At 39.7% G+C, this 22,704-nt stretch overlaps 1 protein-coding gene across 11 annotated transcripts; it reads right to left on the bottom strand.

Annotated features, from left to right (window-relative positions):
- Window positions 1-1,252: 1,252 nt before the first annotated feature.
- Window positions 1,253-18,998, bottom strand: aifm1 (apoptosis inducing factor mitochondrion associated 1). Of its 11 annotated transcripts, none has more exons than XM_050040131.1 (24): window positions 18,753-18,998; window positions 16,359-16,489; window positions 16,130-16,250; window positions 15,922-15,945; window positions 14,478-14,609; window positions 13,158-13,229; window positions 12,888-12,956; window positions 12,716-12,787; window positions 11,801-11,872; window positions 11,569-11,637; window positions 11,393-11,464; window positions 10,875-10,993; window positions 10,617-10,747; window positions 10,092-10,182; window positions 9,896-9,980; window positions 9,747-9,823; window positions 9,054-9,162; window positions 8,839-8,946; window positions 8,625-8,713; window positions 8,401-8,541; window positions 5,146-5,288; window positions 2,942-3,066; window positions 1,816-2,006; window positions 1,253-1,727 (listed from the first exon to the last, which is right to left on the bottom strand). In XM_050040131.1, exons 1-24 carry the CDS (start codon window positions 18,838-18,840, stop codon window positions 1,656-1,658), a joined length of 2,403 nt encoding a protein of 800 aa, XP_049896088.1. In that variant the 5' UTR covers window positions 18,841-18,998; the 3' UTR covers window positions 1,253-1,655. The 11 variants fall into 11 exon arrangements, with proteins under 11 accessions (XP_049896088.1, XP_049896089.1, XP_049896091.1 ...); XM_050040132.1 differs by having other exon boundaries at window positions 13,158-13,226; XM_050040134.1 differs by lacking the exon at window positions 12,888-12,956 and having other exon boundaries at window positions 13,158-13,226.
- Between the last annotated feature and the right edge of the window lie 3,706 nt (window positions 18,999-22,704).

Here is a 22,704-nt window from a genome sequence, read left to right as displayed (position 1 = left end):
TAAAAGAATATTTTTAATAATGTGTCACATTTCACACTTGGTCAAACACTGCTGAGCAATCACAGCACTTAATTATTAACCCAAATCCACAAACAGGAATTCAAAAAATAATTTCTACCACTCTTCAAATGTCATGAAAATTATTGTCCTTAAAATGAGATAATTCACAGACATTTAAATGACACTGATATCTTCCACATTGATGTTGTATTTCACATTGTGGTGATAAATATTTGACAAGTGTGTCAAAATAAGCCAGTACCATCACTTTAAAGCCTCCTATAGTGTTAATGTGTTTATAGATCTTTTAGAGAGATGATCATTTGAATGAATTGCATTCAATTATAAAAGCATTACATGTATTCACAGCATCCTGTTGAAGACAAAGAGTAAACAAAAAGAAAGGTAAAAAAACCAAGATTGTTGCTGCATTCAAAGGGGAAATAGGATGAAGGACATTAAATTTAAATGAATTCAAGTGTAACACATTTCAGTGTCAGTACACATCCAGAGGTTATTTATCTTTAGCAGAGCTGTCCAGTGTTTCTGGTCTAATTATTTCATCTTCAGATAGCCAAGCAAATTCAAATATAAATGTGGAAGCTCATGTTTTTCCCTCCATACAGAGGGGGAGGCTGTTCAGCCATTTACTCATGTAAAATTAATGTCAAAGAAAGCGATGGGACGTTATGGCTGCACGTGTTTGCCTCACACTTGAGAGGCCGTTCCACACTTCGCTCTGGAGCCCACAGTGTCAAATACGATAAGAAATGTGTGAGAACACAAAACATGAATGCAATCCTAATAACAAGAAGCCCACAGCAGAGGAAAAAAGAAACCCAGTGTTTCTGCATGCTTGAACATTTTCACCTCCGGACAGGATAAGTAGGCCAAGCGTCATTTTTAATGTTGTTCTTGTTGGAGCGCACATTGACTCTGCTCAATTAGACTGTACTTTAACACACTGTAAAATGTACTTGTCATGTGCCCTTTATACAAGCCTGCCTGTACTCAGTGCTTTCAGCCAAGGTCAGATCCTTTAACATCACCTCACTCAGTTTGAAAAGGTCCAGTCACTACAGTTGACATGTATGACCGAAGTTAGTTTGCCAAACAGTACACATTAATTAAAATGCTTCAGGACAGATGAACTCAGCCACACAGACTTTAACATGCATCACAGCTCAGAGTGCGGGTCAGCTTCTCTGTCATCAGTGCTATAATAGGAGCAAAATGAAAATAATGGGATCACTCCGATTTAAAAATAGCTTTTATTGCAGCTTCCCTTGTGACAAGCTGCTCTGATCACACAGAGGAAAACAATAATCCATGCTCAGCATTTTCAGCCTGGTGGGGAGAAGCAGGACATCACATTTGAGCATGATTTATAAAAAAAAAAACATGAGCAAAACGTTTGGTGGAATATGAGACGATTTCTCCGGGATAGAAAAACAAACAAACAAACAAACAAAGCAGGTGCAGCAGATACAAATTCCAAATATGAAAAATATCTCAGCGACATGACATAATTCACATGATTCCTCCTTGTTTGTATGTGTGATCAGTTGTGTCTTCAAGAGTGCAGCAATGGCTGCCAAAGTTCAGTCTTCACATGAAGCGTAACTCCCCTCCCACAGTGAGTGCCAGCCTCCATCTTAATCATCGTGGATGTTGAACAGTTTGGCCACTTCGTTCAGATCTGCATGTTCCTCTCCATCCTTGATGATCTACGATTAACAAACAATTTACAATAACTAAATATTTATTTTAAATCCTTAGGATGACACAAAGCATGTGTCTTACAAAGTGACGTACCTTCCTCGCGATGGGCATTCTGTTGAACACATTCCACAGGATAATGCCCACCACCACTTTGTCTCTCAGGTAGAAGATGACTCCCTTTCCGTACTCATCTTGGTGCTGCACCATAGCAGGAGCAGGAGATGAGGAGGCCACTGGGCTGGTAGCAGTGTCCTCTGTTTCACTTTCTGAGCGGATCCCAGTCCCTGCAATACATGTAACAGGAAGAATACATCCTGGGTTCTCACACATTTTTACTAATACATTTTCAAAAAAACTTTTGATTTATAGACATGTCTAATAATTGCGACCTTGCCCAAACCTAAGCACTCTTTATTAATGAAGGCTGATCACCGTCATGCTCCGTCAGTCTTCCCCCATCCAAGTGGATCAATGAGTGACAGGATATTCCTTATGTGGATCATAATACCTGGTGATTCAATCAATTGTGTATATTTGATGGAATCACCAGGTATCGTAGGGCTAAATGTTCTCTGTAGATGACCAACCTGTTGATAGCCTGTTTGATCTTGGCTGAGATCAAGTTGGAAACGACGGTCATGCTTCCATATTGTATGACTGTACTGCAGCAGCCTCCCGCTCAAGCTAACATTAGCTCTCCATCAGTAGTAAATGTCCCCAGCATCACTTAGCAACTTTCCACACTGACAGTGAATATTCACAGATCTTATGTGTCTCAAATCTCGGTGTGAAAGCCTGGGCTAACTTACTACACAACAGCTTTTCAGCATTTCCTGTTTGCCTACTGATAACACATTGCTCTCTCCCAAAAGGGGGCACGGCCTTGGTGATCACAATGCCAGTCTGGTCTGCGTGTATCACGTGATACAAGTGACGTTTCAACTGTCAGTCAGCAGAGCACTAGTAATAAAAGGACCTTATTTTGCATACTGTTAAACATGTTTTGGGATTTTTAAGAACATATCATGCAAAACAATGTAAACTTAAAAACTTTTCCAAAACATTCCACTGATTACAAACCATTTTTAAGGCCTAGAAAAGTTTTTCTAATTTCAGAATTTTTCCAGGATTTTCATTATCATAAGAAACCTGTTAATCTGAGCCTTGGTCCTCAAATTCACTATTTATTTCTGCATTAGGATCACGATTTTATAAATACCTGACTGCTCAGTAGCAGCTTTAGGTGTATCCTTGGCAGTGGCTTTGGCAAACACTCCTACTGTTGGCAGGCTGCTGTCAACAATCCCAATCGCCTCGTAGCCCACATCAGGACCCAGGTCACTCCTGTTAGAAACCATATGAGATTGGGAAACAAATCAAAGCATGCCCCTCCTCCCCTCCTGCTTTGTCTAATAGCATGTGGTATCAGACTGCGGTGCAGCAGCAACAACCAATCAAAGCCGAGGAGCAGGGCTGGAAATTAGCACCAGCCGCCAGCCAAATGATGGTAAAATATGCAAATGGTTGCTAGATTTGCTTCACTCACCAGCCATGGTAATGCACTGTACATTGTGGAAGGTGGACAAAAAACTTAATTTCCAATCCTGTCAAGGAGTCTGTAATGCAGCTGTCAATCATATGAATCATTTCATGATCTGTGGTCAAACTGTGAAACAAGGCAGCACTGATTAAATATGAATCAAGATTCTTTTACTGCATTGCCTATTTCTCACCTCAAATGTTTTCAGAAACATATTTTAGTGTACTGTTCAGCTGTAAAATGAGAATATTTGCTCCAGCCAGCGGGCAGTGCTCGGTGCATCCCTCGACTATTCCAGGGACAGAATCTTGACTCAAATTTCATCAGTGCTGCCTAGTTTGACACAGTTAACTAGCAGTGATTGACACGATTGACAGTTGCGTTAGAGACTCCTCGGCTCTGATTGGTTCTTTTCAGTGCGCCGCGGTAGATTCTGGCAAATGCCATTAGAAGCAGTAGGAGAGACAGGGACACAATATTTTTCCTAGATTATTATTCTCATAGAATACTTTGTGGATATAGTCACAGTTTCAGCAAATGACAAAAACTTACAAAAAAGTTACCAGCTGTCGCTTTAAGACTGCAGCGAGACATACTGTCATTTTGTGCCCAGAAGTGTCAACTACATTCTCTAAGCAAAAACAAAATCTCCTGCACATTTCTGTTGGAAATACTTTCACTGAAGTTCACCCTCCAATGTGAAGTACAGTACAGCAACTTCTAGATTTAAAACTTTACTGTCAAAACAGCCTCCAAAACACTGTATGTTTGTGTACCTCACACAGCTCCTATTCTAAACACACGCAGACATATACACACAACAAACAGGGCTGAGAGGGCACTTGTTAAAAATTTAGCTGTGAACTCCAGTAACAACCCCCCACTGTCATCTGATGAGTTTCAAGCTGGCTGATGACCTGAATTAATGTCACAGTGAAATGACCTTAGCAAATTACATGCTGTGGTCGTTCTGCCAGAGAGCCAGTACACTAAATTTGGCATCATTCAAACACATGCAGACTGATGGCTCATTAAGATTTGGGGGGAATCTGTTGGCACTTTTATCAGTTCATGTACTTATATGTTTACAACAAGTTGAATATGAAAAACATGGACTTGATGACCTTAAAATGAACTAACTGAACAATGCTGGTTCATGAGGTGGTGTGTGCATCACCCAGGATGCATCACAGCAGCTTGATTCTGCAGACACGCTACACTGGCATAGGAATATCCACATAGCATCTGACTACATCTGCATGATAGTTTGTTTCTGTTTAGACTGCAATGAACCAGTGTTGTCAGCAGTGTGTCACATTCCACCAGCTGCTAAAAACATGCAGTCAAATCATTCATGTGTGTGGTGCAAGTCACATTCAACACTGCAGTTCAATTTTTGGCAGCTCACCGGATATCTGGTAAAGCCCCCCTCTGATCATATCAGTGATGTTTTTAACAGAGTTGGTAAATTTATGATGGGTTTAAAAAATCTCTGGCTGAGTAATGCAGCCCTCTGCTGAAAACTCCTATCCTAATGTCCTCTAAAGGCATTTTAAATATTTTAGAACTTAATGGTATTCAAGACTTCAAAGCAATCATGCATGTACATCTGACTTCTAAAAGGATTGAATCTGAGTCATTTGTAGAATTGTACATGCTGCCCCAGTGCCCACTTATTTTAATGTATTCATCGAGTGTGGACCTGCTCAATTAACAATTCAGACGGGCACTCGCTTTCTTAAATATTTCCCTTCATTTCCACTTCAAGCTGGTTTCATAGCTTGCAGCCACAGCTCTCATTTCCAAAACGGTTTGAATTTGTGACCCATGAAAACCTTGCGTTAGCATCACTAGCAGGAAATAGGAACTACCCTAATACCCACCAGAACATGGACTGATGCCAGTAGGGCTTGCTGGCTCCTGTCATGTTCTCTCCTGCTAGTCTTCCACTCACGACGGCGTGATCGTGGTGCTCCACTCGTCTGCGGCCCAGTCTGATGTCATAGAAACACGCAGCGTCTCCTGCCTAAATCCAAACAGAAGGGATTACAATTTCTAATTACATTACATTTGCATTACATGTCTATATGGGTGCATTGTTTATGGGCCATGACCAGAATTTGCTTGAAGGGCGCACTATAATAAATATAAGACTGAACAACTGAAACATTTATGAAATATTGTATGCAGCTCATCTTGGCTTACTGAGTACACCATTGTAAGGCTCAAAAGTCCTGCACAGTAAAAAATTTTTTTGTTGTATTTATTTAAATTCAGTGTTTTTAGTAAGTACATTTTACCAACTCATTAAGTGTGTGTGTTAAAACAAGTATCCATGTTTAAATAAATACGTTTATCCGATTGGAAAAACAGCAGTGAGTCACATCACTAAAGGACTATCAACTCAGTTAAAGATAATCCAAGATAATCCACTTATGAGTCTCAGCCTTTGAAAGCACACCACATACAGTTAAAACTAGCACATGGGGCTTAACATCTACAGCAAAACTGCTACCACTTCTAGTAACCAGTGTTGTACAACAAAGGGCGGCTTTTTTTTTTTTTTTTGTAAATTCTTTTTTTTAAGCTTTTTATATCACTCTGTTGTTTTCTAGTCGTGTTCCTTATGTAGTCAAATCCGAAAATTGCAAATTTGGTCAAAGTGCGTATATTTTAGCGTCAAAATGTCTTCCCAAGCCCTTCTAAAATGTTTTTTCATGTTACCTGATGTTGGTTTCTGCACTATTTTGTTGCTACATATACCCATGTTCTGCTGTGTACACCAAGTTCGTTTGGTTCTGAAAGTCATACAATTACTCAAACAAACTAAACAATCGTTTTAGTGGCAGACTAGACTAGACTAGCAACTCCCTGGTGCTGTGAGGTAAATTGATTGTTTCTGTCTACAGAGAAGCAGAGTAAAGTGGTAAGATAATCTAAATATAGTGATCATGAATGTTTTTTTGTTTTTTTTAGGAGGCTAAAATACATTTTGCTGCTGCCACCATCCACAGCCACCAGACTCCTTTAACAGAAACAGTAATTTTACTTCACAGAACACAAGGAGTTGTTGGTCTACAGCTGCTCCTATCAGTTAGTCTGTGCCATTTTGTGAATGTCGGAACCAAACTAACGTGGCATCCACAGCCACGCATTTCTTAACTTCTGTGCCCGATTACTCCTGTCTGCTTCTCCAAACTGGGAGCATGCAGACTGCATATACTGTAGATAATACACTAACTATGGATCTAAAAATGTATTAATACGGTACAAATGCAGTATTATATAGAATCTCAATTTGTCTTCACCTTGTTAATGGTAATAAAATGGCAGAATTTTCTATCTCAAAGCTCAAATCTTCCAAGCTGAAACTTTCCTCAGTGTCTATACACTGTCAGCAAGCAGCATGTGAAAGTAAAAGCCAACCGCTTGGCTTTGGCCTTGCTATATTGTACTTTTAACAGTGCAATTGCCTCGATTTTCATAACTTCCACTTAAATGTGTGCCGCTTATGGTCTGGCACCTGATGCTACGTTTTAATAAAGTCCCAACCTCACCTGAGTGCTGTGCCCAGGAATGTCATAAACGAAGCAAAATAAGAAGAATATAAGAAAATACAGGCAGGGCAGAGTCTCTGCAGATAAATACACCGCCACACACTTCTAGTGTGTCATGTGATAATTGAGAGGGATTAAAATTACAGTTGCTTGCAAAAGTTTGGGAAACCCATGGTCATAATTTTGTTAACTGTGAATAGCTAAGCACGTAAAAAATGACCTGATCTCCATAAAGCAAAATGTTAACGACAACACGTTTCTTTTATATTTTAAGCAAGATTACTTTTCTATTTCAGTCTTCTACAGTTTAAGAATAACAAAAGCGGAAAGGACCTGAAGCAAAAGTTTGGGCGCCCTGCATGGTCAGAGCTTAGTGGCAACCCTCTGGCAAGTATCACAGCTTCTAAACACTTTCTGTAGCCAGCTAAGACTCTTTCAATTCTTGTTTTGGGGGATTTTCACCCATTCTTCCCGCAATAAGCCTCTAGGTCTAAGACATTATTAGGCTTTCTTGCATGCACTGCTTTGCACACCTTTGCTCAATGCGTCCAAAAAGTTCTACTTCATCTTCATCAGTCCACAGGATTTGTTTCGATGTTCCTTTGCAAACTTCAGGCATTGCATTTTGTGGTGAGGACACAGGAAAGGTATTCTTCTGATGACACTTCCATGAAGGTCATATTTGTTCAGGTGTCACTGCACAGTAAAGCAGTGCACCACCACTCCAGAGTCTGTGAAATGTTCCTGCAGGTCTTTCACAGTCGAACAGAGTTTTGATTTGCCTTTCAAACAATCCTACAAGCAGCTCTCTCTGAAAGTTTCCTTGGTTATTCAGACCTCAACTTGACCTCCACAGTTCCTGTTAACTGCCATTTCTTAATTAAATTTCTAACTGAGGAAACAACTTCCTGAAAACCTTCCTATCTTCCTATAGTCTTCTCCTGCTTTGTGGGAAATCAGTTATTTTAGTTTTCAGAGTGCTAGGCAGCTGTTTAGAGGAGCCCATGGCTGCTGATTGTTGGGACAAGGTTTCGGGAGACAGAGTTTTTATAAAACTTTAAATATGCATCATCTAGCCTTTCCAAACATTAGCTGTGAACAAGCCATAGCTCTGACAAGCTAATTAAGGTCTGAGGCTCTAGTAAAAGTTGTCTGAGAGCTCAAATGTCTTGGGTGCCTAAACCTTTTCATGAGGCTCCTTTTTTACACTCTAAAATTGTACAAAACAAAAATAATACTCTAATCTTGCTTGAAATGTTGATAAGCATGTTTCATCTTCAACATAATACTTTTTGGAAAGCTGTTCATCTTCTACTCACTTAACTATTCACAGTAAGAGAATTTTTAACCATGGGTGCCTCAACTTTTCATGCCACTGTATGTGACTCTATTCATTGTTTTTTTTTTTAAATGAAAATCCTAAATAGCATGCTAGTATACATGTTATGTATACTAGCATGCTTAACAGTATACATGCTATTTAACCTCCAAAGCCAGTCAAAATCAGTCAGTATTTTAACAAGTCATGATCCTAATGACTGTTACTGGATTACATTTACCATCTTATAAACATTAACTTACCACCCAAATATTGGATCTAGCTTGCAGCTCCGCATTGACCCTAAAACCACCGAAGTCAGAGTCCACCTCCAGACCTGCTGACTTGGCAAGGTCAACATTGGGCTCCAGGCCAACAGCTGCAACAATGTGGTCGGTTTTCACCTACAGGGAGAAGCACAAGATAATCACTAACTGATGAGTTATTTCCTTATTAACAGTGGACTCCTGTGAAAACCTGGACCTACCAATCGGCCATCCTTCAGCTGGATTTCTAACTTGTCATCTTTGCAGACCACAGCTTTCACCAAAGCTTCTGAAATGATCTTCACACCCTCTAGAGGACCAAAGAGAGAATATTTCATCAAAGAAGAAATGAGGAGATAAAAATTTTTCTTTTTCTCAGGGGTGAAACTACATAATGAAAGTTCAGACATGCTTGAGTACAAAATGAATATTAACCTCTCTTGACTTTTTCTGTTGTCCAGTTGCTCAGATACTCAGGCAACACTTTTCCCATGTTGCCCTTCTCAGGGAACATCTGTATCACCTCCAGGCCACTCTCGGTTGCTGGAAAAAAGAGGGAGTATGAGTGATCCAACAACAAAGAAAGAAATTAATTCAGTTAAACATAAGAAGTATTAATAATTCTATCATTTGTTATCCAGACGTCTTACATCTCCTGCCAAGGGCACAGGCCAGCTCGCTGCCCAAGAAGCCGCCTCCAACGATTGTGATGGACTTGATGTTTCTGGAGACTTTATCCAGTGATTTGAAGTCCTCGATCTATAAAGGACAAAAAACATATCAAATTATTCTCTTTTTTTCTGGTGATGATATGTCGCACTGTTACTCCTGTTAAACACATTAAAACGGCCTAAATGAGTGTAATAACCCATCTGTGCACCTATGAAGGGACTGTAATGATTCTTATTATAAGAAACTTTAAATGTAACATCAGTGGAAACGGTGGACAAACAAAAGTAAAAGTTGTACACAGGTCTTGCCTTAATACCGTTTGAGTTATGGTGCAATGCACCTGTATTTCCTGCTGTTTTCACCACTCAGATGATTTCATGTCTCAGAAAATATGTTGTGTGACAAATGTGTGATATTAAGTTTTAGAATTAAGTTTTCCTTTGTATTATTTTCTAGACTAAACTAGGTATTTTGCTCCCACCTATTCCAGAGAGTTGGAATCAATATTTAGAGTATTTCCTGTTATCCAACACTTCCAAACAACTTATTTAGAGTCATAAATATTTCCATCTGAATAAATCATAATGTCAGATCCTGATTATTACTCTCACAGCAGCCACAAACACCCAAACTCAAACAAGTCTATTGCCCCCTTGTGGCGAAATACTGACCTTGCGGAACAACGTTGTCCTCTTCATCACCTCCTCTCCTGCTCTCTCAATGACCTGAAGATTTCTTGGCACACCGCCTGAAGAGAGCAGCATAAATTAGCTTCCACCAGGTTCAGACCACATAAAAAATTCATTTTAAAGAGGCCTACCTGTAGCAATCAAACACTTGTCATATGAAATCTCAGTATCATCGTCCAGCTTTACTTTGTTTCCCCTCACATCCATGTGAACCACCTAAAATGAAATACATCACATATTTGTTGTTCAAAAATATCTCATTAAATGCAGTCAGAAAGTAAAGTTACATCTTGCAATAAGGTATGAATACTTCAAATATAAACCAACCTTTTTGCCGCTGAGAACTGCAACCCCACCATTTTCTGCACTGTCCAGTTCTTCTGCGCTAATGTAGAATGATGGCGGCTGGAAGTAGATACTGGCAAATAAACACAAATGTATTAAAATCTTTTTTTTTTTTTTTCTTATTTAAAATTTTTTTTTGGACACTAATCAGGCAGCAAGTCACAAATAAACCAGCCAAAAGTAAAGAAAACTCTTCATACAATATCAGTTTTGTGTTATTATGATACCAAGTTACAAAAACACTGTGTCCAACAGCTCTTTCCTGGAGAAAATAAATTACAAGCAGCACAGGACATGATGCAATTCGTGTTCAGCAGTGGTTTGTTATGAATACTATAAAAAGGGGAAGTCAGTAGGAACAGCATTTAGAGCAGGTAGTTAAAGGGAAACGTTTGTATTTTAAACCTGTTCCATGTTTTTGTGTATAGTGACTTGTAGAGACACCATTCTTTATAGTGATCCAGTGCTGAGAGAGAAAAAAGCACAATATAAGAAACTTAAACACACCTCCTTTCCTTTCCATTCCACTGTTTGAAACGCAGTGTTTCTGTCACACTGGGGTCGTCAGAGAACCAAAGTTCCTTAGAGAGAGGTGGTCTCATGTATGGAGGGTCTGGCTCATCAGTCACAATTAACACCTGGTAGAAACAGTTAAAAAAAGCAGATACAGTACATGACACAAACTGAGAAACTCAGGTTTAACAAGGTGAATGATGAACTAATGCTGCACTTGGCTTTTATTGTGGAAACTGAGGCCTGACTGACCTTGGCACCGGGATCTCTGGCTCGAATAGACCGGGCAGCAGCAAAAGAGGCAGTACCTCCGCCAATAAGGAGGTAGGGGGCGTGTGATGGGACCTTGAGAATGGCAGGTGATGAGTCTCCTGGGGTTTGCATAAGAAAGCAACAGCAAGCACGAGAGAGCAGAAAGTGAAAGAGAGAGCAAGAGAGAGAAAAAAAGGCAAAAAAGCAGAAGCAGGAGAGAGACACAGTCAGTGCATGATCCTGGATGCTTATCAGTGTCCGTGACTTAAACAAAATACACCTAAATGAGTAAATGGAAAAAGCAATTGCAATTTTCATGTGAGTGAGATTAACCTTTATCATTACCAGAACTTAAACAATGTGAAAAACACATAAGGCAGGAAGAAAAGCTGTAATAGGAAAAAATGTTAAAATATAAAAAGGAGAAAAGGCGTTTGAAATTAACATTAACAAAATGGGAAAAGGTATCGGTGACTGCCCGCTTCCCCGCTCCAACCGAGGCTGGACTATGGTCTTACCACTCTCTGCCACAACTTCAGGTTGAGGCTCGGTTGGCTCTGCTGCGGGGCTTTCTGCTGCTGCTGTAGGTTCTGTTAGTATAACCGGAGCATGAACCAGTTAAGACAAAATAAAAACCCTCAGACGTGGTAATGTACATCACTAATTCCATGCACAGGTCTGACTGAGTGCTTACCACTCTCTGCAACAGGTGCAGGGGGCTCTGTAAGCTCAGCTGGGGACGGCTCAGGGGCAGGTGATGGTTCTGGTAGTATAGTGGCAAAGATACATATTTACCTCTTTAACTGAGCTGTGGTATGTATCTGACTCAGTTCAGGTGGAAAAGCAAATGTAAATGCACCTGAATATATTTTCAATAGAATGAGCAAATTAAGTAGATCACAGTGTCCTCTCTTCTCAAATCTTACCCTCCTCAACTACAGGAGCAGCAGGTGGTTCTGCTGCCTCCTCTGGAGATGCTTCTAGCACTGGCTCATCTGCTGTTGGGGCAATCCATAGTATGGGTTACGAGTTAGCTCTTCAAGAGACTACTGAAGGGGAAGACTACTAGAATCCATGCATATCTTCAGCTCTACCCTGGGAACATTCGGCAGAGCATGCACACTGACAATAACAAGTGAAAGTTGCCCAATTTGTGGTTAACTGCTACAGAGTTGCACAGGCTGTATACCATCAAGGAGCTGAGTACAGAGCTGTAACCTCTGTAACTGTTGATGACAGTGTCAGTGCTATTTCTTTTACCCAAGCACGTCTTAGCACACTAATGTTCACAAGTACGAAGGATCTTTGTTTTCTGACTTCTTGTTTAAATTATACACTGTTGTGAAAATGTTTTGCATCTTAGACAAAGCATGCAGAAAGTCTGGAGGTAAGAAATACAATCCACTTCAAAGGGCAGCTTCCAATTATTATTAATAATATCACATTAACAGTAAATAAAACATCCCAGGACAAAGTTTCACAAAATGTCAGACTGGATGGAGTTCCATTTTATATCACAGATATGACAACAACACACATTGGGAGGCAACATATTTGTAGAAAATACTCCAATGACTGTGTTCCCCATAACCAGAAATATTTACAGTTCAGAATAAAAAAAAAATGAAATACATTTTTTCATGCAGGTGAGAATAACCTTTATCATTACAAGAATGCAAACACTGTGCAAAAGACATGAACAGGAAAGAAAGCTGTAATAGGAAAAATGCTAAAAATATAAAAAGGAGAAAAGGTGTTTGAAATTAACTTTGACAAAATGGGAAAAGGTATTGATGACTGCCCGCTTCCCCGCTCCAACCGAGGCTGGACTATGGTCTTACCACTCTCTGCCACAACTTCAGGCTGAGGCTCGGTTGGCTCTGCTGCGGGGCTTTCTGCTGCTGCTGTAGGTTCTGTTAGTATAACCGGAGCATGAACCAGTTAGGACAAAAAAAGCAACCCTCAGATACTGTACATCACTGGCTTCATATATTAGTCTGACTGAGTGCTTACCACTCTCTACAACTGGTGCAGGGGGCTCTGTAAGCTCAGCTGAGGATGGCTCAGGGGGAAGTGATGGTTCTGGTAGTACAGTGGCAAAAGTGACATAATAACCTCTCTATGAAATACTTCTTTAATTGAGCTGTAGTATGTATGTATCTGACTTGAGTTAGACGGAAAAGCAGATGTCTAACAGGCACTTTAACTTTCAGCTAAAATCTAATATTTCCAAAAGATTTAGTAAATTACTTAGACCAAGTGTCCTCTCTTCTCAAATCTTACCCTCCTCAACTACAGGAGCAGCAGGTGGTTCTGCTGCCTCCTCTGGAGATGCTTCTAGCACTGGCTCATCTGCTGTTGGGGCAATCCATAGTATGGGTTACATTTCAATTCTTTAAGAGACTATTGAAAGGAAAGACTATCAGGATCCATGCATATCTTCTGCTCTACCCTGGAAACATTCTGCGGAGCATGCACATTGACAACAGCAAGTGGAAGCTGCCCATCTTGTGGTTAACTTCTACAGAGATGTAGATACTGTACATCATGCTATACCAGAAAATAGTTATATTCAGAAGAGAGAGAATCAAGGAGCTGAGTATGGAGTTGTAACCTTTTTAAGTGTTGATGATAGTGTGACTAATTTTGCTCACTTTTACTAAAGCATGTCTTAGCCCGCTAATGTTCATAAGCATCAACGACCTTTCTGTTTTCTGCTTGAAGCCGTCCTGTTAAAATTAGAAACTGCTGTGAAGACTTTCAATTTTAGACAAAGACTGAAAAAAGTCTGGAGGTAAGAAATATAATCCACTTCAAAGTGCAGCTTCCACTTTTAAACAACACTACCACATTAACAGTAAAAAACCTTTAGAGTACTTCGTATAACACATTCAGAAAGTGTCAGACAGGAGGGGTTCCATTTTATATCACAAATATGACAAAAAGCACACCAGGAGGCATATTTGTAGAAAACACTGAGAACTCCAACGACCGTGTCCCCCAAAACCAGAAATATTTACAGTTTAGAATGAATGTGAGTACTACGTGTGAGTGCCTAAACGTTGTACTGAAACTGTAAAGGGTTAATATACAAGATTAGAGGACACAAAGTAAATGAAACCCGACATAGGACACTGAGCATGACACGTGCATCGCTAAATACAAGAAGGTGAATGAAAGTTAAACATGCAACCAGAGGGCAAAGTCACAGTCCACGTAGTAAACTTCTCACCCTCTGGATATTATGGACAACACTCACAAAGACGAGACAAGTTTAGAATGTAAAGAGGGCCTCGTGTATAAAACATATCATCACCATAAAATTGTATTTTTAACATTTTACTAGTGTGGGAGGATTGTGAACAGGATATAAAGAGGAGAGAAAAGACAGGTGTGTTTTACAGCCTGCTTCTTTTGCAGTAACCAGACTTCACCAGTTGGTGTCGCCATTTCTGTCACATCTGTCAAAGACTGTACAAAATGTGATAGAAAAAGTGGGATGGTACACAAAATCCCTCATTACTTTTTGGCTCACAAACACAGTTTATACAGGAGGCACGTGTTATACATGCATGTAGGCGTATAGAAAAGAATGCAGACAACCTGGGGGTGTTTCAGTTGTTTCAGTGGAGGCTGCTACTTCTGCATCAGGGGCCGGAGGGCTCGGCTCTTCTGATGACGGTGCTGCTTCAGGTTCGGGTGACGGCGCTGCTTCAGGTGCTGGCTCAGCAACGGCTGAGAGAGAAATTAAGGGACTTATCAAACATTGGCTATGAAATTATTAATTTGGATGGATATTAAACCTACTTTAAATAATGTGACATTTAGATGGCTTATTAATTATTAAGAGACCAGAGTTTAGAGTATGACATTTTAACCTGTCCATCAGTGGCCTAATTACAGTTTGTTCTGTAGTCTTTGACTCTGCTGTTAACTTTCTACTGCAGAGGCAGCTAAATCATGCACTGCAGAGTCATCTGAGTGCAAGCCCACTTTCACACTAAATAACATTTAATTATGATATGAGGACTGTTTTTTAGGTCTAGTGTCTAGCACTAGCATCTAGCAGTGAGGGTGCAGATTGCAACCAACTGAAACGTCTCCCATGTAACAAGTGAGGTGCAAAGAGAACTACAGTGGTTTGTTTTGTCTGTTCTGGGCTACTGTAGAAACAACATGGCAGACTCTGTGGAAGACGACGTATGTAGATACAAATGGCTCATTCTAAGGTAACGAAAACACAAAGATTCTGTGGCATATTTACTGCTGCTGCAACAAGTTGCAGATCATGTCCTAAGGATGGAAATGATCTTTCAGGACCATATAGATGTATTTGCAGAGAGCGATGAGAACAAGCCTGCCCCCTCCAGTGGTCAGTGTCTCTATTCTGTGTGGAGCAATATTTTCTTTTTGGCCTCAGATTTGAGATGAAACTTTTTTTTTTTTTTTTTCCCCTTTACTTCATCAGTTGTGCACTTTTGTCCAGATACAGCTTTACTGAACAAACAGAAGCATCACAAGCATTGTTTTTTGGGTTACCTTATATCCACTACCAACTACTAAATATGAGAGTCCGGTGTTCCATCCTATTTTATGTTTTTCTTGTAGGCATTCTTGACTACTCTCAACTTTTGTTTTCAATTCCTATGTGTGAACAGTGCCCTGCAGTGTCATGCCCCTTTATGCAGATTTGCCAGTTGTTAACCTATGCCAAGTAGGTTCAACTGGCACAGGCTTTCAATTTACGTGGACAAGGGGATTCATCATTATAAAAACACAGATGCAGACCATTGTGCCATTTATGAACATGTTACGTCGATGTCTGATGTTGACTTTTCTCAGGACCTTTCTCAAGAAAATTCGTAGAAAATCATCTGTAAATGAGGCTCACTGTTCTTAAGATGTCTGTAGCTTTTGCACAAGCTGTTCGCTCATTGTAATAAATATATGTTTAAGTTTTACTACTCATTCACTTATTAACAGAGTTGGAGTTTGATCTATGAATGTTAAGATCAATATCTACTCAGAAATAAGAGAAATCACTTACTTTCTGTCTCAATAGCTTCCACGGCTGAAAACACAACAAAATACTCATCAGTGAAAATACTCATCAGTGAAACCACAACAGTGAAACCCTTTCTTTATCAGAAAGTATCACAGTGGAAAGCTGTGGCTCTATTAAGAATATATTTAGACTTATTTATGGGATTAAGTAAGTTTTATTATGTCAGTATCAGTCAGTAAAAATTGCTCACCAGGAGCCTCTGACTGGACGAGTGTGGCTGGTTCTCCTGCGGCTGTTTTATTCTGTCTGGCTGCAATTTCATCAATTCGCTGCTGATATCTTTTTTGGTCTCCTGTGACAGTTCGGTATGCCTGTGAACAAAGAAAAGTTCTCAGCCATGAAGATGTGCAAACTGACAGCGACGGACTTCTTGTGATTTTCAGTGTATGTACCAGATGTTATGACAGAAGCTAACTTACATATAGTCCACCGCCAGCGCAGGCTGCTCCAACCAGAAGGATGTACAGCTGGGTTTCCCTACCTCCCCCTGCAGGTCCAGTGGACATGTGAGCCGCAGGTACACATGCTGGTATTCTGCCATTGTTCAACCCTGAAAACAATTTGACACATGACAAAAAGTCTGATTGGTCAAAACTGCATCAGTGTCATAAAAGCAATCCAAACAGAGGTCAATCATAGTTGCAGTAAAGCTTTAAGCCACACAATTCTAACTAATACACTGCACTTGGACTCATAAACAAAATGTGTTATGTTTTGTGATTAACTCATCTCTTTCCTGTATGGTGGAACATGGTAAAACACCAAAACTAGTGCAGAAAACCATAGCTGGAGATGTGCTCCAATCTTTGTTTTTGTTCATTAGGCTTCTAAGGTTGCAGCTATCTGACTGACAATGCCACTTTATCAAATTATAAATTCATTGTTCAGTCAATAACATCTCACGTTGCTAATTGGCTGGACACCAGCAATAATGAAGTGAGATGCAACAAGCATGACACTATAAGCTCCAGTAAAAACAAAACAAAAAAACAACACAGCCATGACTGCAGCTGCCCGGCTAGGAAGCCATATAGTATAAAAGTGACTGCTATTAAAGGGACAGTTCACACCAAAATCAAAAATACATATTTTTCCTGTTACCTGTAGTGCTATTAATCAAGATAGATTGTTTTGGTGTGAGTTGCAGAGTGTTTAAGATATTGGTGTAAAGATGGAACCAGACAGCACTCAGCTTGTGGTGCTCAAAATGCCAGAAAATATATGAGAAACTCAATAGCAAAACCAGTTACTCAAGATGATCCATAGACCTTGTCTTAAGCAGCTTCATGTGGGAACTATATTCATTCTACCAACCCACGTATCACTGCACAGAGGGAAGCATGCATTTACTGCTAGCTCATCTGGCACCACTGAGCTAGCTAACGTTGTAGCTGAGCTGAGGAGGAAGACATTAATGTTTACATCTCGTGCTGTCATGAGCACAAGCCTCTCACCCATGAGTAGATGCATGCTTTCTTCTACGTGGCGATACAGTTGGCGGGTGTAGTTTGATAGAAAGAAAATAGTTCCTACATGAAACTGATCACAGTAAGCCGAGTCATGATTCCTGGAAAGAGAGATTGCTGTCATATGTGTTGAGTTTTTTAAATGTATTTTTTGGTGCATTGAAAACCACCAGCCAAGCGCCATCTAGTTCCATTACATCCAAGAGAAGACAGACATGTCTCAGGCCTATATTTCCAACACTTGGCAGCGCACACCAAAAAATGGCAGTATAAATAGAACAACAGGTGAAAGGAAGAATATGTATTTTTCATTTTGGAGTGCACTGTGCCTTTAATATGATAGTTACTGGAATAGAGTTGTTAGCCTTTTTAAAAAAAAAAAAAAAAAAAAGGTGAAATATGCAGACAAGAACAAGCCAAGAATGCACTTTTCCAATTTCTAAAAGTTGTGTAAATATTTGTATAAATGCTGTTGGCTGTATTGTAATTTTTAAGTATATGCCTGTGGGTGCTGACAATGAAAACACGTTTAACAGCAAGATCTTCATTGTAAGCATATCCAGCTGTATGTCAGCATGAGCTTTCACTTGAGATCCCTCCAAAATGAAAGGACAGGCCCACTTTGGTGCTATGCATGCTCAGGAACCTGGTGCTTGTTAATTAGGTTACAGTACGCTGGCGTGCAATTTGAGTCGAGTTTAAGGGCTTGAATTCTCACTATGATCAACATCTCTCCTGAATAACTTCCCTCTCATAACTTCCCACTGCTTCCTCTCTTCATCACTGTACATTCAACCAACCTACCGACACACTATGCAGAAGGACTCTGTTGGACATGTTGTCCCTTAACGTTAATCTTCCAGGGTCACAAGGGGCTGAAAAACCCCCATGATCCAAATCAACGTGGGCCTATGTGAGCATGCTCATACCTGACGGCTAACAAACTATGGTGCAACACCTGTCATAACCATACTGCAAACCAGCACTGTATCAGAAACATCTGTGACAGTGGCACGACTTTATATTTCATTCACTAGCCATACTTTCTGGCAGAGCTACAACCAGTGAAGTGAAATATGGTTTAAGCTAACCCGAGGTTAGTTATCGAAGTGTCATTGAGTTCTGCATGTTATCATATGCTAATTAGCTCAGTTAACGTTAGCTTTGTAACAACCAAACGAAGGTCAAAATACTTGAACGAAGCTACCAGAAGATATCCCGTCTGGTTTAACTAACTGTCGACGCTGTCTGGTACCATGCTACAAGGAAAGTGTGTTGAACTGGGGCAAGCTAACAAGGAGACACCAAGTTACTGTACCTAATGGTAGTCACTAAACTTAACATTACCTGCTCTTCTCACATTCTGCCGGCACACAGTGGAGGAGGATCGAGCAAGTGGTGCAAGCTTCTTCCATACTGTTCTACATTTCAGCATTGTGGCTCAGCTCCGCTGTAACGGCTCCCAGTTTACTAGCCGACTTGTCGGACAGGAACACTAGCTAGTTGGCGTTAATTAAGTCCTACAGCCAGCACTCACTGACAACTAGCAGCACCGCGCTACACGCCAAGGCCAGAGACAGGTCATACATAGCAGGGGAGTCTTGGGTAATTGCAAAGACTCTTTGGCAACGTAAGATGGGTCACCACCAGAAAATTTAAGTGGGATAACGACCTATGAAGAAAGATGGCGTCGCTTCAAATATCAGCAACAATGTTGAACATGATTTCCGTAAAATTTTAAACGACGTGACATTGTTCCTGTTATTTTGTGTTATGACGGATCAAATCATTTTTCTAATGCTAAAGTCAACAGTGACATAAGTAACGTTTGTGTGATTTCATATTTAATGTCTTTATTGAATGCTGTTACATCGAGTCGTAGCTGTTGTTAGATCTTTCCTTCAAGACTCTTTGTTGCTGCCGTAAACCCGGTTCTTCTTCATGACATTTCTACAGGTTACATACAGCCACCGTGCAGTGCTGCCCCCCACAGTTCATTAAACTTAGAGTAACTTGGTCAAGAAAAGTTTTTAAGTATGTTTTCTTAACCCTTTAATGTCCTCACTAAGAAAATAAAAAGCAATGGAAACATTTTCTTTTGCATTTTTTTATTTCCTTTTTTGAGCAACCACTGAAAACCTCTTCTAAAAAGAAAATCTCACCAAGAGGGACAAAGGAACTCACAAGTGTGTGACATTGAATGTCAGGAGGCTTTGCCCCTTCAATATCTTTATTTCTAACAAGATTGGAGACTGGTATCAACATTTTGCACAACTTCTACCCTTCTAAAGTAATGGTGAAAAGATTTGCTGAATTAGATGAATGATGTACAATGTCTTGAGTAGAAGCCAAATTGGATTTAGCCTATATCAGAACATCACACAACTGATCATATTTACACCCAACATACCCTGACTGATAAACACATAAGCAAAAATGAAAATGTTATGCTTGTTTTATTGACTTCCAAAAACTTGATTTGGCATACAGGACTGTTCTACAAAGTTATTGAAACTGGTGTAGGGAGTAAAGTATGTATTATTAAATAAAGGTAAACTGGCAACATGTGCAGCTTAAAAATTGGAAGAGAAAAAAAAAGCATAGAATTCTTTAAGCAAGGGTGAGGGGTTCATCAGAGCTGTAATATACATACATACATACACACATATATACGTATATATACATGTACACACACATATATATGTGTGTATATATATGTCTGTATATTTATAGATGTATATATATATCTTTGTATATGTGTGTGTGTGTATATGTGTATATAGACCGTTTCAAACTGGACAACATAAACATTCTAAATGGGTCCCTGTATTTCCTGTTTGAATGTATGTTAATGCAGATGCTGACAGGAAGTAAACAGGGACCAAAGTTGTTGCCCTAGCAACAGAATAGCAATGAAACGGTCCATATGGACACAAACACACACACACACACACACACACACACACATATATATGTGTATATATATATATACACCAGTATACACACACACACACACACACATATGTATGTATGTATGTATGTATGATATATATATATATATATATATATATGTGTGTGTGTATGTATGTATGTATATATATATATATATATATATATGCATGCATATATATACATACATGCATATATACATATACACATATATACACACACACACATACACAAATGTGTATGTACATATATACGTGTATACGTGTATATATATGTGTGTGTGTTTATATACATATATATGCATATATACACACATATATATACATACACATATATTTGTATATATATGTGTGTATGTATGTGTATGTATATACGTATACATGTATATATGTATATATGTATACATATATGTAGATATATTTATACATATGTATATACATACATTATACACACACACACACACACAGATATATACGTATACATATACATACATACATGTGTACATGTATATATATATGTGAATATATGTATGTGTGTATATATGTATGTATATATGTGTGTGTGTGTTTATGTGTTATACACATACATGTATACATACATATATACACATATATATACACACACACATACATACATACTTATATATGTTTGTATGTGTATATATGTATATATATTTATACATATATATATATACATACACACACATATATACATACATATACGCATACATACATACACATATATACACGTATATATACATGTACATACATATATATACACATATATGTATATATGTGTATATATATATATATATATATATGTATATGTATGTATGTAATTTAAAGGGTCAAAACTGTCTTGGTTTTGTTCATAGTATTGATGTCATGATCTTAGGTATATATATATATATATATATATATATATATACATACTGTATATGTGTGTGTGTTATCGGTATCGGCCTTTAGGAGCTTAAAGTTATCGGTTAAAAAGAAAAGTTATCGTGCATCCCTAATGTATGTATACATATACTCTTTCTCGTTCTCTATACCCTTTCCTGTTCCTTGTTTTGTTTCATTCTCTTATCACCCCACTTTCTGCCCCATGTTGGCCATAGCGTAAACAAATCATAACTAGTTTAAAACACTCAAGTTCCGTGTACAGTCTTTTGTTTTCAACCATTATAGTTAGTATCAGTGTGCTGTTCCAAGAACATCACTTAGAGAGGATGTTACTGGGACAAATTTACATTCAAACACTGTCAGGTTGTCTTATTGTCTCTTTCATAGTGACCACAGTAAACCAAGAATCTGTTAACATGAAAAGACTTCAGAACAGCTTCTTCCCCCAAACTGTGAGCCTGCTACATATAAACTGTCTCACACACAAGGATTTATAATGAATAGTGGCGCCTGTGCATTTTAAACCTTACATTACATATTGTAGTGAGGAAATGAGGGGGAGGGTCACTCCCTCTCTCTGTGTGTGGGGAGGGATTCCCAAGTACCTGATGATTGATGACTCTCACCTGTGCTCGGACAGGGTGGAGGAGCACGTTGACTCAAATGTAGGCAGAGTACAGCTGGACGGCGCGTGGAAAAAGACCTTGTTCGTGGCTGCGGCACCGTGGTGGGAGGGTGCTGTTCGCAACTTTTAGTGTTGCCGGCAGCGAAGACAGTTAAATAGGGGAGCCGTTCCTGTGTTAAGAGGGGAGGCTGGATGCCTCCTTAAGATAGCGAGGGACCGGGGTGTAGAAGGTGCCTGTGCAGTGTTGGGCGGATCTGCAACCTTCCTGTCCCAACAAGTGCCTCACGCCATCTCGCTGCTGCAAGCAAGTCGTCCACCGTCACCGTCTTGGCGTCCTGGCTGTATTGACTGTTTCTTCACATGTGCGCTTCCTGGCTCTACGGGAGGACCCAGGCTTACACCCCACGGGGGGGTGTCGTCGCCAGGCCGGCGAGATAAGTTAAACTTTAAGGGCTCTAGTTTCGCAGACCGGGCGTGGCGGAGGCGCAGCGCACCTGTGCTTCGCCAACTGGGTGTGGCCAGGCGGATTTCGTAAGTTTGGCACACCGTGCGCCCTGGCGCAGCTACTCCTCTATCCCACCTCCGTCCCTCCTACCGGCACAAGTCGGAAAGAGGGAGGAGAGATGCAAAGGTAGCCTGGGAGGAGGTCACTACAATTGTAAATCAATGTTGCGTTTGTCTCGTGCGCGCGCGCTCTCTCTTTCTCTCTTGCAGTCTCACTCTGTTTCTTTTCTTTTGACTTTTATAAGATGACAGATGCTGAATATATACTCCCTATCTGATGCTGTGGCTGTTTGTGGTTGGCTGAGAGGGATGTGAACTC

This window comes from Epinephelus moara, chromosome 3, assembly GCF_006386435.1.
Source record: "Epinephelus moara isolate mb chromosome 3, YSFRI_EMoa_1.0, whole genome shotgun sequence".
Lineage (NCBI taxonomy): Eukaryota > Metazoa > Chordata > Actinopteri > Perciformes > Serranidae > Epinephelus > Epinephelus moara.
Note: the sequence above shows the minus strand (reverse complement) of the source record. Positions and strands in the feature narration are given on the sequence as shown.

What these genes read in the sequence shown, in the direction of transcription:
- aifm1 (XM_050040131.1), bottom strand. Translation starts at nt 18,840, where the DNA reads ATGCTGAAATGTAGAACAGTATGGAAGAAGCTTGCACCACTTGCTCGA. An exon ending in GCGCTGGCGGTGGACTATAT is followed by an intron (nt 16,251 to 16,358) that starts GTAAGTTAGCTT and finishes CTTTGTTCACAG; the next exon opens with GCATACCGAACTGTCACAGG. An exon ending in AGCTGCTACTGAGCAGTCAG is followed by an intron (nt 2,007 to 2,941) that starts GTATTTATAAAA and finishes CATGTATTGCAG; the next exon opens with GGACTGGGATCCGCTCAGAA.